The sequence below is a fragment of the Lemur catta genome, chromosome 2 (genome assembly GCF_020740605.2).
Source record: "Lemur catta isolate mLemCat1 chromosome 2, mLemCat1.pri, whole genome shotgun sequence".
NCBI classification, from domain to species: Eukaryota; Metazoa; Chordata; class Mammalia; order Primates; family Lemuridae; genus Lemur; species Lemur catta.
The window spans coordinates 35,359,052-35,375,717 of record NC_059129.1 but is presented as its reverse complement, the minus strand read 5'-3'; the positions used below and the strand labels follow the sequence as shown (position 1 = coordinate 35,375,717).

Sequence of the window (16,666 nt, the reverse complement as noted above, 5' to 3'; positions counted from 1 at the left end):
CGCTGGGTGACGGCAGAGGCTGGGAGAGTTCCGAGGCGTTCCCACGGAAGGAGCTTTGAGCGCAATTCTGGTGGGAGCTCAGAAGAGGAGGCTGTAGAGAGAGCAGTCTGCTTAGAGATCACTTAAGTGGTTACGATCTGAATGTGGGTTGAAAAATGGGCAGTAAAGGCCATTCGGACAATGTCTTACATAGAAATGGGGAAATATGTTATTGGAAACTGGAGGAAAGGTCATCCTTGTTATAAAGTGACAAATAACTTGGCTGAATTGTGTTTATGTTGTAATGTTTTGTGGAAGAATTTAAGAGCCATAAAATAGGATATTTGGTGGAGGAAATCTCTAAGCAGAGTGTTGAGGGTGTGGCATGGCTTCTCCTGACGGTTTATAGTAAAATGCAGGAAGAATTAAAGAAAGAGGCCGGGCGCGGTGGCTCACGCCTGTAATCCCAGCCCTCTCAGAGGCCGAGGCGGGTGGATCGCTCGAGGTCAGGAGTTCGAGACCAGCCTGAGCGAGACCCCGTCTCTACTAAAAATAGAAATAAAAATTATCTGGACAACTAAAAATATATATAGAAAAAATTAGCCGGGCATGGTGGCGCATGCCTGTAGTCCCAGCTACTCGGGAGGCTGAGGCAGGAGGATCGCTTAAGCCCAGGAGTTTGAGGTTGCTGTGAGCTAGGCTGATGCCACGGCACTCACTTTAGCCTGGGCAACAAAGTGAGACTCTGTCTCAAAAAAAAGAATTAAAGAAAGAATTTATAATCAAAGGAGAAGCAGAACTAAAAAATTTGGAAAATTATCAGCCTGGCCATGTTAAAGAATGCAAAAGCATGCCCAGGAAAGAACACCAAGGGTTTTTGATAAGGAGATTGGTGTGGCTAGAAGGAAGCCAGATGCTGTTGATCAAGACAGTGGAAGAATGACTCCAAAACACCAAGGAGATCTTCAAGACTGCCACTCCCATCACAGGCCCAGAGTGCCAGGGCTTGAGGGCAGAATGGTTTCAAGGGAGGGGCCCAAGGCACCCATGGGGCCTCAGGGCTCACTGCTTAGGGCTGCCTCAAGTTTCTGCTCCAAGTAGTCCAGCCCGGTGCTTCGTGGCTGCCCCAGCTGTGGCTCGGGCAGGTCCGGTGCAGCTCGGGCTGCTGCATCAGAGAGCACAGGCAGCAAACCTCCGCGGCACCTGCCCATCCCCATGGGTGGCGGAGCCCACAAGCTGTGAGGGTGTGGCTACCTCCTCCTACATTTTGAGGAAGCCCCAGAGAGACTCAGGGTCCAGGCAGAGAACTGACCACAGGGGCTGGACCATCGCAGAGTCCCCACTAGGGTGATGCCCAGCAGAGTTATAGGGGTGGGGCACCGAAGAGAACCCCTCAAGTGCAATGCCTAGTGGAGTTGTGCGGGTGGGGCCACCCCTGACACCCCAGGCCCGTAGAGCCAGTGTTTAACTCCAGCCTGGGAGAGCTGCAGGCATACGTATGACGCCAGCACACGAGAGCTGTTGTGTTGGCTGCACCCAGAAAAGCCCTGGGACCCAGCCCCCGCCCCAGTGTGTCTGAAGGGTGGAACATGGAGTCAAAGAAGATTATTCTGGAGCCTTCAGATTTAATGTTTGTCCCGTTGGATTTGGTCGGAACCTGTTATCCCTTTCTTCTTTTCTATTTCTCCTTTTTGAAATGGGAACATGTATCCTATGCCAATCTCACCATTGTATTTTGGAAACACATAAGTTGTCTGATTCCACAGGCTCACAGCTGGAGGAGGGATTTGCCTCAGGATGAATCATACCTTGAGTCAAACTCAAATCTGATTTAGATGATATTTAAATGAGACTTTGGACTTAGATTTTAAAGTTGATGTTGGATCTAATTAAGACTTTTGGGGCTATTGGGAATGAATGTATTTTGTAAGTAAGAAGAACATGAATTCGGGGGTTCAGGGGCCAAATGCTGTGATTTGAATATTTGTGTCCCTCCAAAATTCATATTGAAACAATCCCTGATGCAATAGTTTTTAGCTGTGCAACCTTTAGGGGGACATAGTGAGAAGATGCCACTTTTGAAACAGACAGAGCCTTCATCAGACATTGACTGTGCCAGCACCTTGATCTTGAACTTCCTAGCCTCCAGAACTGTAAGAAATAAATTTCTATTCTTTACAAATTATTCACTCTAAGGTATTTTGTTGTAGCAGCCCAAACAGACTGAGGCAGTGAAAGGCAGAAGGGGGAGCAGGAGTGACTCCATGACAGGCTGAATCTCCTGACACAGGCCTAAGTTTCAGTTTCCCCAAGACGGGTGGGCCTAAGTCATGAGTTCCAGGGATGGGTCCTCCTCTTCCCACCCAATGACTCTGCAAAACAGCTGGAAAAGTATTGGGACGTGGAGCACCTTGGAGCCAACCAATCAGGAGACAACTCTATCAAGCCACCTTTGAAGGAGCAAATGAACTAAGGGGGGAGGGGGAATGGTGTGCACAGCGTATGTAACCTACTGAAAGGCATAAAAGCTTAGTTTTTACCCCAGGGCGGGGTCCTTGTTCGTAAAGAGTCCACTGCGTTGGTGCTCTGGGACTTGGACCCTGGCTCAAGCCAGCCAATAAACTCCTTTGCCTTTTGCAGCCTTGGACTCTGCCATTCTGTTCCTGGGGCCGAACGGGAAACCGGTTCTAACAGCAGTATTATTCTTTTGTGTTTTTAAACCTGAAACCAGAATATGGTAAGTACGCAAAAACTGGCCTGCTGAAACTTAAGCCCTAATTTAAGTATCTAAATCTTGAAGATGGCCTAAAGGAAAATCTTCACACTGGGGATGATTGATTTGACTATTAATTCTGGGTTAGATGTTTCATGGTGAGATAATTGCAGTTTATCCAAACAAGTCAAACCTGTATGGTTAACCAGTACAACTATTTTTTCTTTCAAGAAGAATGTATGGTTCCCATTGTTAACAATGATGACTCTTGGGATCTAGGAATGGGGGTGGGTGTTAAAGGGTTTTTATCCTTTCTCCTTATGCACTTCTGTAGTGTTTAAATTTGAGAATGTACATTCTTTTTGTAATTTCAGAATAAAACAAAAGAATTTGGTTAGATGTAAATTGGAACTGCTCTATACAGAATCAAAGAAACGGCCTGAATTATCTGATTTTAACTGAATTTGAAAAGAGTGTGTGACATCACCTAATTACCACGTGCCAGTTTGTCTGGTGGTTAGCTGCCTGGCAGCAGAGATTATAGGCGCTCTGTCTGCAAAGCCCCAGCGCAGTGACGGGAAGCACCTTCCAGGTTGAGCGGCATTTCCTCACAGCATGGGAAGAATCTGAAGGTCTTTCCCAATTTCCCATAAACGAATACAGTTTCTTTGCTCTGTTGTGTTTCTACTATTTTTATGTTTTTAATGGCCATTCTATTTTTTAAGTGGTAATGGTATACATCCTCATTGTAAAAAAAGTTTAGACCGTATAGGAACGTATAAACCTCGTTCTGCAGAGGTAACCACTGTGTAGAGTTTGGTTGTACACCCTTTCAGATTTTCTTTATAGACACACACACATATAATTTCATTTTTTATTCAGATATAATTCACATACCATAAAACTTCACCATTTTAAAGCATACAATTCAGTGGTTTTTAATATATTCATGAAGTTGTGCAATCACCACCACTGTCTATTTCCAGAACATTTCATCACCCCAAAAAGAAAGCTTATACCGATTAGTAGGCACAACCCAGTCTCCCTTCCCTTCTACTTGGCGACCACTAATCTATCTTCTGTCTCTGTAGATTTGCATACTCTGGACATTTAGCTTAACAGAATCATACCACATTCGACCTCTGGGCCTCGTTTCCTTCACTGGCCGTGTTTGCAAGGTTTATCCACAGTGAGGCAGGTACCACACTCCGTTCTTTTTTATGGGGAATAATACTATGTTGTATGGATATGCCATATTTTGCTTATCCATTCATCAGCTGATGGACATGTAGGTTGTTCCCAGTTTGGGGGTACTATGGGTAATGCTGTGAGCATTCATTCATAAGTTTTTGTATGAACATATTTTCTATTCCTTTGGGTATAGACCTAGGAGAAGAATTGCTGGGCCATATGGTTACTCTATGTTTAACTTTTTCCAAGAACTATCACAATGTTTTCCACGGCAGCTGCCCCATGTTTCCTTCTCACCAGCAATGGATCAGGATTCTGTGAACTAAAATAAAATCTTAAGGCCCACCCCCACCAGCTAACTGAATGGACCCCCTCTCAGCCAATGGGATATCCTAAAACTAAATTGCCTGCCACCAGGAGGGAGGTCAGATGTGCTTCATCATGCCCCCTCCCTTCTGGCAGACATCCTTTGTAACCCATTAACAGGCCTGAGGGTTTGCAAGACAAACCTGCGGGTCCTCAATTTACACAACAAATCTACGGTCCAGTGGCTTGTCTCTGATAAACAGCTCCTTATCTTAAAACATTCCAAGCCTTCAGACAAAGCTTCATGTCTTTAACCAATTGTAAGTCAAAGAATCTTTAAACCCACCTATAACCTGTAAGACCCCCCCCCCTTTGAGATTACCCACCGTTTTGGGCCAAACCAATGTAGGCCTGATGCATTTTGATTTATGACTTTACCTGTAACCCCTGTCTCCCTGAAATGTATAAAACCAAACTGTGACCCAGCCACAGCGAGGCCACTTGCTCAAGGATTCTTGGGCGTGGCTCCGGGTCATGGTCCTCAAATTTGGCTCAGGGTAAATCTCTTTAAAATTATTTTACAGAGTTTGGCTTTTTTTCCTTTGACAGTTCTAATTTCTCCACATCTTCACCAACACTCTTTTTTTTTCTTAAATTCTAGCCATCCTAGTAGATGTGAAAAGTATCTCATTGTGGTTTTGATTTGCATTTATCTAATGACTAATTATGTTGAACATTATTTCGAGTGCTTGTTGGCCCTTTACATATCCACTTTAGAGAAATGTCTATTCCAACCCTTGGTTCACTTAAAAAATTAGGTTGACTTTTTATTGTTGAGTTATAAGAGTTCTTTATATATTCTGGATACAAATCTCTTATCAGAATTTTCTTTTCTTTTCTTTTTTTTTTTTTTTTGAGACAGAGTCTTGCTTTGTTGCCCGGGCTAGAGTGAGTGCCGTGGCGTCAGCCTAGCTCACAGCAACCTCAAACTCCTGGGCTCAAGCAATCCTACTGCCTCAGCCTCCCCAGTAGCTGGGACTACAGGCATGCGCCACCATGCCCGGCTAATTTTTTCTATATATATTTTAGTTGGCCAGATAATTTCTTTCTATTTTTAGTAGAGACGGGGTCTCACTCTTGCTCAGGCTGGTCTCGAACTCCTGACCTCGAGCGATCCACCCGCCTCGGCCTCCCAGAGTGCTAGGATTACAGGCGTGAGCCACCGCGCCTGGCCCAGAATTTTCTTTTCTTTGAGACAGAGTCTCACTCTGTTGCCCAGGCTAGAGTGCCGTGGCATCAGCCTAGTTCACAGCAACCTCAAACTCCTGGGCTCAAGCAATCCTCTGGCCTCAGCCTCCCAAGTAGCTGGGACTACAGGTACATGCCACCATGCCCAGTTAATCATTTTTTTTTTTTTAGGGAGGGGAGGGGAGGGGACCAGGGACAAAGAGTCCCAGTTAATTATTTCTAATTTTAGTTGCCCAGCTAATATTTTTTTTACTATTTTTAGTAGAGATGGGGTCTCGCTCTTGCTCAGTCTGGTCTTGAACTCTTGACCTCAAGCAATCGTCCCAGAGTGTTAGGATTACAGGCGTGAGCCACCATGACTGACCCCTTATCAGATATATGATTTGCAAATATTTTGTCCCATTCTTTGGGAGAAAGAATTTTGTTTATTTATTTATTTTTAGAGACAGGTTCTCGCTCTGCCACCCAGGCTAGAGGGTAGTGGTAGGAACATAGCTCACTGCAGCCTTGAACTCCTGGGCTCAAGTGATCCTCCCACCTCAGCCTCCCAAAGTGCTGGGACTATACGTGTGAGCTACCATGTTCAGCCTGGATTTTATTTTTTAGAACTAAAATTAGTTATTAAAGACACCGTTCTGTAACTTACTCTTTTTCTTTAACAGCATATCACAGGCATCATTCAATGTCAAGAGAAAGCTACCTTATTTTTTCCCATCTTATTTCGCCCCCATTCTTTCTCTTGGCTGCATAGCATTCCACTATAGTTTTACCACAGTTCATTTGATGGGTCCTCTCCTGAGCTTTAGAGAGTCTTTGGCTGGTGTGTTAGTGAGAGGCTGATGCAGCAGCTCTTGAGCAGAAGCTGTCATCTCGTCACCATGCTGTCTGCTCTTGGATGAGGTGAAAATACAAGTAGGCACAGGAAGTGTCTCTAACCTGCTTACACTTCCTCTCTGAACCCATGCGGTTTCACAACCCCCGCAGGCACAGCCCCCCGCCCCCCCAGTGTCACCAGCCTGGCGCCTCTGTGAGAAAGTTCCACTGCAGGAGGCCCCAAGGCATCATCATTTCCCTCTTTCGCCCCGTCTGGGTTGCCAGCAGATCCCAAGGGCCGCCGAGACGAGCCGGTCGCGGTCCCCGCGGCGCCGGAAAGATGGGTTCCCGCGTGGTCCTGAACGCGCTGCTGCTGTCGGGGACCGCGCTGCTCGGTACGCGGGAGGGGCCGGGCGGCGCACGTGTCTGCGGGCGGGCTGCGGGGCTGCGGGCGGGCGGGAGCGGCCACCGGTCTCGGTCTCGGGGATCCTGGAGGCAGACGGGGAAGAGAAAAGCCAGCCGGCCAGAGCCCCGCAGGCAAGGTGCGAGGAAAAGACAGAGAAGGGGGACAAGGGCGCGCAAAGTCGGGGAGGGGTCTTTAAAAAGGCAGCCGGCGAGTGGGCGCCTGGAGCTGGGAGAGAGGCCGGTCCTGGCGCCGCCCGTGGTGCCACCTGCGTGTCCGCGTGGCCTCCGACGAGTCCTTTCCCCTCCTGCCTCGTCAGTCCCTTCATCTCGGCACACGAAGGCCGGGCACCCCCGACGTCCTAGGGCGCCGCCCGCTAGGCCTCGTGCTGGGAGGAAAGCAGGGCGGGGAGGGACAGTGCGGGGCGCGCCCCAGGCAGGCTGCCCGGGCCGGCGCGGACCTGGGGCCTCCCGGGGTCGGGGAGCTGGAAGCCCCGCGTCTCCCCCCTCCCGGCGCCATCTGCGCCGCGGGGCGCCCGGCCCACAGGGCAGCCCTCCTGCCCGGGGCATCCCCGGCTTGGCCTCCCTCCGCCTGGGAACTCGGCCACCCTGTGCCCCGGGGCCCCGGGGCCTCCTCTCTCACCGCCTCCGCCTTCTCGCCCTTCCTTCTTCGTCCCGTGGCCAAATGGGAAGTGTGTCCTTCTCAGGCCCTGTGAAAAGCTCTCCGCGCTCTGGGTGGCAGGGAGTGGCTGCTTCCATGTCCCCAGAGTCAAGGCCCTGGAGGGGAAGTCCAGGGGCTGTGGGCGGCCTGTGGCAGGGCACGGGGCCGAGGTCAGCGCCCGCCGGGCACGTGCGGTCCGGAAGCCGCTGACGGCGCTGCCCCCCCAGCGCCCGCCTGGAGCTACAACCTGGACGTGCAGCACGTGCAGAGCTTCTCCTTCGCGCCGGCCGGGAGGCACTTTGGGTACCGCGTCCTGCAGGTCGGAAACGGGTGAGCTGCCAGTCCCCAACCTCCGTCCCCAGGCGTCCCTCCTGGTGCCCCCCAGGGCTGCCGCTGCGGCCAGGGCTCACCCACCCCGGGCCGGCCTGTCAATGAGCTGGGGCGGGTCTCCAGGACATCCCGTCCGTCGGTGGGAATTCTCAGCAGACGAGAGCAAGGCCATCAAAGAGTAGAATGAGGCCCGTCATTAGGGCACCACGCCAACGCCTAATAGGGGAAACATCACAGTCCCAACACGCTTGGGCACTAGTACAAAGTAAGCCATAAAGGAATTTTGAATTGAGGACTGACCGAATGAGCTTGTAATATGACATTCTGGCGGATTACTCTCTGGGCCTCAGTGTTTCTAGACTGTAAATGGAAAGGCTCCTCAACTTTCTAGAATTCTGGCGTACGGAATTATTTCTCTGGGATGCCGTAGGGAAGAGGTGGGGGCTGAGGAAACTCCGTGAGGGGGATGGCTGCGCTGCTCTGAGAGTCTTGGTGGGGCAGCTGGGCCTCCTGAACAGGCAGCAGTGGGTGGGTGGAGACCTGGCCAGCCCCGTCTCACAGGCGAGATCTCTCATCAGGGTTGTCGTGGGAGCTCCGGGTGAGGGGGACAGCGAAGGAAACCTCTACCAGTGCCAGCCAGGCACTGGAAACTGCCTACCAGTGAGCCCGAGTGGTGAGTAATCGGCGAGGGAAATGGGAAGAATGGGGTCTCCAGGGAAACTGAGGCAGGCCCCAACAAACCTGGATTACCTAAGTCCCTCTAGACCAAACTCTTGGTGCCTACAGGTTCCAACTATACCTCCAAGTACTTGGGAATGACCTTGGCAACAGACCCCACAGGTGGAAGCATTTTGGTAAGAATTTTGTGGAATGGCGATATCAGAGCCTGTGAAGTTCAATGCTAGGAACAAGAGATTAAAAAGAGGAAGAAAGAACACTGGTAAAGGATCCCATAAAGGTCAAGAGCATCAGAGAAACTCAGATTCAATCAGTGTTTCAACTATGAGCCAGCTATTGTCAAGCCCTTACTTACCTCGAGTTCTTTCCAATATGAAATATCTACAACCATTGACAGACAATATGATTTTTGGTGGTATACAAACTTCTAATGTTTTAATAGTTATACATTTATTTATTGGCTTATTAACAGAAAAAATATATAAGTACGTCATATTCATTATTACCTGGATCTTATTGCTTAGGAACAGGCTAAAGTTAAGAATAAATTTAAAGGAAAATATTAAGTAAATAATAGTATGCTCAAATGGCAGAAATTGTGAAGTATTACACAAACGTCTAAAGTTTGGGAAACACTACCTTATCTCTTTTAACCCTCAAGACACACAGGTGAGATGGGGATCAGTATACACATTCCACACATGAGGAAACAGGACCAAAAAGGTTAAGAGACTTGGCCAAGGTCACATGGTTGCAAAGTGGTAGAGCCAGGATTTGAATCAAATTCTCATTTGATTCCAAGTTCATTACTCTTTCCAATTTATCCCAGCCAGCATCGTTTTGTGTGAGAGACAAGGCTGAGTGAAATACTGACCCAGTATTTAATTGGAGTTTATTTATTTAGCTACTATTACATGCCAGGCATTGTGCTAGGTTCTGATGGGGGAGGAGGAGGGAGAGACAAAGGTGACCATGACAGGAGCCCTGACTTTCAAAATTGCAGTCTGGCGGGAAAGGTAGTCATAAATGAAAGAAACGGCATTCTATATTCTGGGAATCGTACTTGATTTAGCCTAAACACAGAATGTGAGATTGGAAATGGGAGAGAATAGGCCTGGAAATGTCAGATAGTGCCCAACTATAAACAACGTGAGTGCCAAGTAAGGAGCTTGGACTTCATCCTGTAGACAGCGCATGTGCATTGGCACAGAGCATTGGTAGTGATGGAGGAATGGCCGTGGGGAACTTGTGGAGGCAGTGTCAGCTTGCCTTGGTAGCCAGCTGGATGGAGGGAGGCTAGGAGGGGGACAAGAACTCTCAAGGTTCTTCTTGGCTGATGCTGCCTCAAAAGACACATAGCAACGCCTTTGCTTCCTTTAGGCCTGCGACCCTGGGCTGTCTCGGACATGTGACCAGAACACCTACTTGAGTGGCTTGTGTTACCTTTTCCGCCAGAATCTACAGGATCCTGTGCTGCAGGGGCGCCCTGGTTATCAGGGTAAGGAACAGGGGACTCAGTGGGCAAGAATAGCTCCAGTGGCTGCCCCTACATGGGGGCCAAACACTGGAGGCACTTCACCAGGTCCCTTTGTCACTGGCCTCTGCAGAATGTATAAAGGGCAATGTAGACCTGGTATTTCTGTTTGATGGCTCGGGGAGCCTGCAGAAAGATGAATTTCAGAAAATCCTGGACTTCATGAAGGATGTGATGAGGAAACTCAGCAACACTTCCTACCAGGTAAATATGTCGGGATTCTTGGATATAGGCACTGGATGCCTGCCTGAACTAGCTTGAGCCACCAAAGGGAAATTTAGTGTGTGCTATCACCAGAACCTACGGGCTTGGCTGTAGCTAGGCCTCTGGGAGGGACAAGAGCCAGGGAGCGGAAAGCATCTAGGATTCTCTCTAGTCCTTGTTTCCGTTTCTTTTTACGCCTTTGCTTCCTTCTTTTCTTGCTTTTCTCTGTAGGTAGGCTCCCTTAGCATGTTTAGATTACAGGGGCCTGTGGAAAACTCCTAAGTTCATGTGTTAAAGTTCCAGGAGGGTTTTCTTTTTCTTTTTTTTTTTTGAGACAGAGTCTCCCTCTGTTGCCCGGGCTAGAGTGAGTGCCGTGGCGTCAGCCTAGCTCACAGCAACCTCAAACTCCTGGGCTCAAGCAATCCTTCTGCCTCAGCCTCCCGAGTAGCTGGGACTACAGGCATGCGCCACCATGCCCGGCTAATTTTTTTCCGTATATATTTTTAGCTGTCCAGATCATTTCTTTCTATTTTTAGTAGAGACGGGGTCTTGCTCTTGCTCAGGCTGATCTCGAACTCCTGACCTCGAGCAATCCTCCCGCCTCAGCCTCCCAGAGTGCTCGGATTACAGGCGTGAGCCACTGCGCCGGCCCACGAGGGTTTTCTTTACCTTCTTCTCAACTAAGCCCTCCTTCTGCAAATGCCAAGTTCTCAGGGAAGAGATTCTGACTGGCCTACCTCGTCGGGCGGCCGTCCGTGCCCCAGCTGACTGCATCCAGTTTAGCGGGTCACTCAGCAGAAATGTGGCTGCTGGGAGGCCACCCCTACTGTGACATAGGCAGGCCCAGGGCACAGGAGCTCAGCAGACATCACTACAGGAAGAAGCAGAGGTTTACTTCATTTTATTTCTGTGTTTCCTTGTCTATTGCCTCATTTTCAAAAGAATGATCTGAGGCAGGGTTGTGGAGCCGGGGTGCCTGTGTCCTGCAGAAGAAGTGGAGATTAAACCAGACAGGCAGGAGGGAGTGTGTAACCACATGTCATTTCTGCCTTCCTTTTCTAGTTTGCTGCAGTTCAGTTTTCCTCGACCTACGAAACAGAGTTTAATTTCTTAGATTATGTCAAAATGAAGGACCCTGATGTTCTGCTAGCCAACGTGAAACACATGCTCCTGTTGACCAATACCTTTGGTGCTATCAACTACGTTGCGTGAGTCCCCTTGGCAGGAGAGAGCACATCCGCTCATTCGCTCTGTGGGAACTTGCTCCAGTTTCTAGGTGTAGAAACTCGATAGGTAGGTACAGCAAGGGCCGGCTTATTGTATGAATTCAAGTGAAGCAATTTCAGTCCAGGCTGTTCTTGTTGTAAGTAACGGAAATCTACTCTATACTAACTAAATCCAGAAGGGAAATCTTGAGAGGATGCAGGGATGGCTCGCAAACCCCTGGGACAGGAGGTATTGGCAGGCCTCATGAGGGATGAGAACCAGGACTTAGAAAGCAACATGAACCACGGCAGGCACAGTGGAGTCACATCTTAGATGGGGATGAGCTTTTCAACCTAGCACATGAATAAAAATCTGAAATAGTCAAAGTTATCTTCAAAGAATTCCTTGAATTCAAGAAATTCAATATATTCAAGTCCCACATTGGAAACTATGATACCCTGGTTTCCTAAATACAATACAGAATTTTTTCCCCCAGAGTTTGATCAGATTGCTGTTTAAACTGAGGCCTAGATGAGAGTTGTTAGATTGTGTTGACGAGCCATATTGTACATTTTATTTTATTTATTTATTTATTTTGAGACAGAGTCTCGCTCTGTTGCCCAGCCTAGAGTGCTGTGGCATCAGCCTAGCTCACAGCAACCTCACACTCCTGAGCTCTAGCAATTCTCCTGCCTCAGCCTCCCAAGTAGATGGGACTACAGGCAGGTGCTACCATGCCTTTAGTAGAGATGAGTCCCGTTCTTGCTTAGGCTGGTCTCGAACTCCTGAACTCAAGCAATCCTCCCACCTCTGACTCCCAGAGTGCTAGGATTACAGGCGTGAGCCACCGTGCCCAGCCTCATATTGTATATTTTAAAAATACCTACCTTGGCTGGGCACGGTGGCTCACACCTGTAATCCTAGCACTCTGGGAGGCCGAGGCGGGTGGATCGTTTGAGCTCAGGAGTTCAAGACCAGCCTGAGCAAGAGCGAGACTCCATCTCTACTAAAAACAGAAAAAAATTATATGGACAGCTAAAAAATATACATAGAAAAAATTAGCTGGGCATGGTGGCGCATGCCTGTAGTCCCAGCTACTCGGGAGGCTGAGGCAGGAAGATCGCTTGAGCCCAGGAGTTTGAGGTTGCTGTGAGCTAGGCTGATGCCATGGCACTCTAGCCTGGGCAACTGAGCGAGACTTTGTCTCCAAAAATAAAAAATAAAAAAAAATACCTACCTTTAAAGATTAGAGTGGCCATTGGAACTGAGACCAGTGTGGGGAATAAGAGAATTTAGATCTATTTCATGTGGCCTTCTGGGCATACCCTCAAATTGAGTGAAATAGCAGGACGGATCTCCTGTGCTCTTTCACGTATTTTTCGCGTTTTCTTTTCTTTGCCAAGCATGCACAGTTGAATTTGCATAAGGTAAAGGAGCATGTGGTGCACACTTCAAGACTTCGTGCGTGTGTGTTTCCGACTCTTTTCTTCTGGGGCTGACTCGGTCTGTCATGCCCACTTCATTCTCCCTCTGGAGGCAGCTTTGGTAGTACGTGGTCAAGCCACATCTACTCAAAAAACGATGGCCTCAGTTTCCCAGTTCACATGAACAACCTGAATTCCAGTTTCCCTGAGAGAAAATCTGATCGTCTGAGCCTGGATGATGTGTCCAGAGATCACGCAGCTATGGCCTGCTTCTACTTCATGGTGTTAGGTCACGTGGCACAAATGTGGATTCCAGGGTCCCACCTCTGTGGGAAGGGGTCTTAAAAAATGTTCTTCTTGAAGTTCTTAGAGAAAGGGGTCACTGCAGGATGAGAAGATACACCAAAAGGTGTCAGTTATGGGAGCAAAAAGAAGCAGTCATGCAAATATTTGTCATAATACTCCTTGCCCGCCTACTTTGTGCCAGGCAGTGTTCTAGGTCAGGAGTCAGCAACTCTTTTCTATAAAGGATCAGATAGTAAATATTTTAGGCTTTTCTGGTCACATATGGTTTCTGTTGCATATTCTTTGTTTGATTTTATAATCCTTTAAAAATATAAAAACCATTCTTAGCTCATGGACTATACAAAAATAAGCCACTGGCTGGATCTGGCTGCAGGTTCTGGTCTGCTGTGTTCTAGGTCCTGAGAATGTAGTAGCAAATGAAACAAAGAAAAGAAAAACGTCTGCCCGCTCAGAGTTTAGCATTTTGGTAGGGGAAAGAAATACAATAAACAGGATCAATAAGTAAATTAAATAATGCAGCCAAAGATGCGAGTTTTATAAAGAAAAATAAAGCAGTATTCAGCAGGAAGATCAGGGAAGGTTACATCTGAGCAGAAGGTTACATCTTGTTGGAGGCGAGGACGTGATGGGGTCGTGACCATTCCAGGCAGACAACGGCCCAGGCCCTGAGCCAAGGACGTGCTTATAACGTTGGAGAGAAGCCAGGATGCCAGCGTGGCTGGAGAGGAATAAGTGAGGGAGGAACAGCAGGAGATGAGGTCAGAGAGATACTGGAGTCCGTTTGAGTTAGGGACTTGGAGGCCACAGTGGGTCTTTGGCTTTTCCTCTGAGTAAGATAAGCAGTCGCTGGAGGTTTTCAGCAAAGGGGTGACGATTTGATTTATGTGTCTAAAAAGATCCTTCTGGCTGCTGGGTTGACATTTGACTGTAGAAGGAGTAAGGGTGGATGCCACGAGGCCAGTCCGGAGGCTACTGAAAAATCCAGGTGGGAGGCGACAGTGGTTTGAACCAGGGTGGAAATCCATGAACAGGACCTGCGATAGACCCATGTCCATGTGGATGGAGATTGGAGAAACATTTTGCATCCAAAATCGAACCAGAGGTCTTGGCATCAGGCATGCACGGGTCAGGTGGTTGGCATGGAGCTGCTGTTCCAGTGAGAGCCATGGCCAGCCCAGCTTGCTCAGAAGGTGGCTGTGGCCCGTCGGGTATTCAGTTCTCCCTTCTGTCACCTCATGTGCACTGAGCACCTACTCTATGCTGGGAGCCAGAGGTACAGCAGCAAATCAAGCACGGTCCTTTCCTCATGGTGTGTAGGGGAAATTGACACACAAACAAGTCACTGCAATTCACTCGGTTAAATGCTGTAGTAGAGCTCTACAGGCAACCTAGGGGTGGTAGGGAAAGCAGGGGAGGTGCTGTGTGAGCTTGCTCTGGAAGAGCAACTTCCCAATTTTTTCTGGCTGTAGAACCCTTTATTCCCATTGAGATCTCACCTCGGTCAACATCTCTAACTGGTTGAAGGGTGGTTGCCATGTGATTGTAATGGAGGGTAGGAAGACCAGAGTCACCCGTCACAAAACCTCCCCCTCTCAGTCCGTGGTCTCTGGGGCACCCACCAAGCTGCCCAGAATAGTGTGAAGACCACTGGCCCAGAGGGTGAGGGGGGCAGCAAGGGTGGGGTGGGGGGTTCAGAGGAGACCGCCGAAGGCTTAGAACACCTGTCTGGGAGATGCAAGGAGGGCTTTCGCTTAATCGGCAGGGCAGTGACTAAGCCAGGAGGGTAGGGAGACCTGAGGCTGTGGTTTGGGAAGAGACTCTCACATCCCCCTTTCCTGGACACAGGACACAGGTGTTCCAGCAAGAGCTGGGGGCCCGGCCAGATGCCACCAAAGTGCTCATCATCATCACTGATGGGGAGGCCACTGACAATGGCAACATTGACGCAGCCAAAGACATCATCCGCTACGTCATCGGGGTATGGGCCCCAGACCCCAGCCGTTTCCTATGCCTCATCTTCCCTCTCCTATTCCGGAACCCCAGTCCCCTTCCTCTGTGGGGCCAGACTCTTGTGAAGATAATCGAAAACTGGTCTGAGATTCCGGGATGCCAGCTCTTCACTCTTCACTCCCTCACAGATTGGGAAGCATTTTAAGACCAAGGAAAGTCAGGAGACACTCCACAAATTTGCCTCCAAACCCATAGAAGAGTTTGTAAAGATTCTGGACACATTTGAGAAGCTTAAAGACCTATTCACTGAGCTACAGAAGAAGATCTATGTCATTGAGGGTGAGTGACAGACCCTGAGAGAGAGTGCAGGAGGCCTTATGCAGCAATTCACCCAGGACATCAGATTAGAGACACACTGAATAATAATAACAAGCACTTACTAAGTGCTAAACAAAAACCTCTAGCAGGAATTTAGGAGAGGATAATTTAGGAGCAGCCTCTGATATTTCCTCTGAAATTCCATCTTCCTCTTGGAGCTCAGCTTGCTCCCGGGTGGGGCCCAGAAATGACCTATATCTTGCTGGTGTCATTGGACCCTTGCAGATTGACAGTAATTCCTTTCTCTTCTTGTTCGACTCTCTCATTTTCACTTCTCCTAGGCTCCACGTTTCTTAAGATGGGCAGGCTGGCTGGGGCCACAGGCCCTCTTCCTTGGCCTAGTGTAAGAGGAAGTTTTTACTGTGGTCACCAGAGGACTGGCTATGGGAGGGTATTTTCCCAAGGAAGCTTAGTCTGGTGAAAGATACATGATTTCCACAGGGAAGTCGCCTCTGCTAGGACACGCCTTGGTGTCCAGTTCAGTGTGGCACGTACGATCAAACCAGGCGGACCTGCCCAAGAATCCTCTCTGCCTCTTACTTGCTGTGTGACCTCAGCCAGGTCACTTCCCTCTCTGAGGCTTATTGTTCTCTGTTAAACGGGATAATAACACCAGTTTAACAGGGATGTGTAAGATTTAACTGAGTTTGCTGTAACCAAATGCTAAAAACTAGGTGACTTTAAGCAACAGAAATTTATTGTCTCAGTGTCTGGAGGCTAGAAGTCTTTAGGTGTCACTTTCTCTGTATAAATTCTAGCTGATGCCCCAAGCCTGGGTTAGGTGCTCTTTCCCATGTGCTGCTGTCACCACTGTATGCTCTCTGTCAGAGACCTGTGGCATACATTGTATTCTATTATCTGCTCAGTATCTGTCCCCCACACTAAGCCATGAGGTTGCCATGGCGAGCCCTGGCCAGATGCTTGGTTACACTACATATTTATTTGATGAGTGAACCAATCATCATAAGAAATTGCTATGTTTCTTGAAAACATACATGTAACAGGCACTTTCCATTATTTCACTCACTTCTCTCAGCATTCTTGCGAGTCTGGTGAGATTATTTTCATTTTGTTGATTCACTGTGAATAAAACACTCAGGGATACTGTGAAGATGGAGCTTGTGTTCAAGATGAATAAGGAAAGACAGTCAACAAGTAAACAAACATGATAATTAAAGACAATTAAATTCACTCTGAAGTGACTTTTGAGCTGAGACGTGAAAGACCAGAGTGAACCAGCCACGAGAGGAATGTGGAATGTGGACAGAGAACATTCCAGTCCGAGAGAAGCACAAGTGTAGAGGCCGGGCGAGGGGAATGGGCTTGGCATGTTGGGGGAACAG

The 16,666-nt window shown here is 48.5% G+C and overlaps 1 protein-coding gene across 5 annotated transcripts in view; it reads left to right on the top strand.

The window, feature by feature from the left end:
* The first annotated feature begins 6,471 nt into the window (after window positions 1–6,471).
* Window positions 6,472–16,666, top strand: part of ITGAL (integrin subunit alpha L) — a 37,330-nt gene continuing 27,135 nt past the window's right edge. For all 5 annotated transcript variants that reach the window (XM_045543344.1, XM_045543343.1, XM_045543342.1 and 2 more), the window contains exons 1-9: window positions 6,472–6,645; window positions 7,541–7,643; window positions 8,222–8,316; window positions 8,430–8,497; window positions 9,702–9,819; window positions 9,929–10,059; window positions 11,122–11,267; window positions 14,841–14,973; window positions 15,134–15,284. In XM_045543344.1, coding sequence (XP_045399300.1) covers window positions 6,591–6,645; window positions 7,541–7,643; window positions 8,222–8,316; window positions 8,430–8,497; window positions 9,702–9,819; window positions 9,929–10,059; window positions 11,122–11,267; window positions 14,841–14,973; window positions 15,134–15,284 — 1,000 coding nt within the window. In that variant the 5' untranslated portion in view covers window positions 6,472–6,590. The remainder of the gene's footprint in view (window positions 6,646–7,540; window positions 7,644–8,221; window positions 8,317–8,429; window positions 8,498–9,701; window positions 9,820–9,928; window positions 10,060–11,121; window positions 11,268–14,840; window positions 14,974–15,133; window positions 15,285–16,666) is intronic.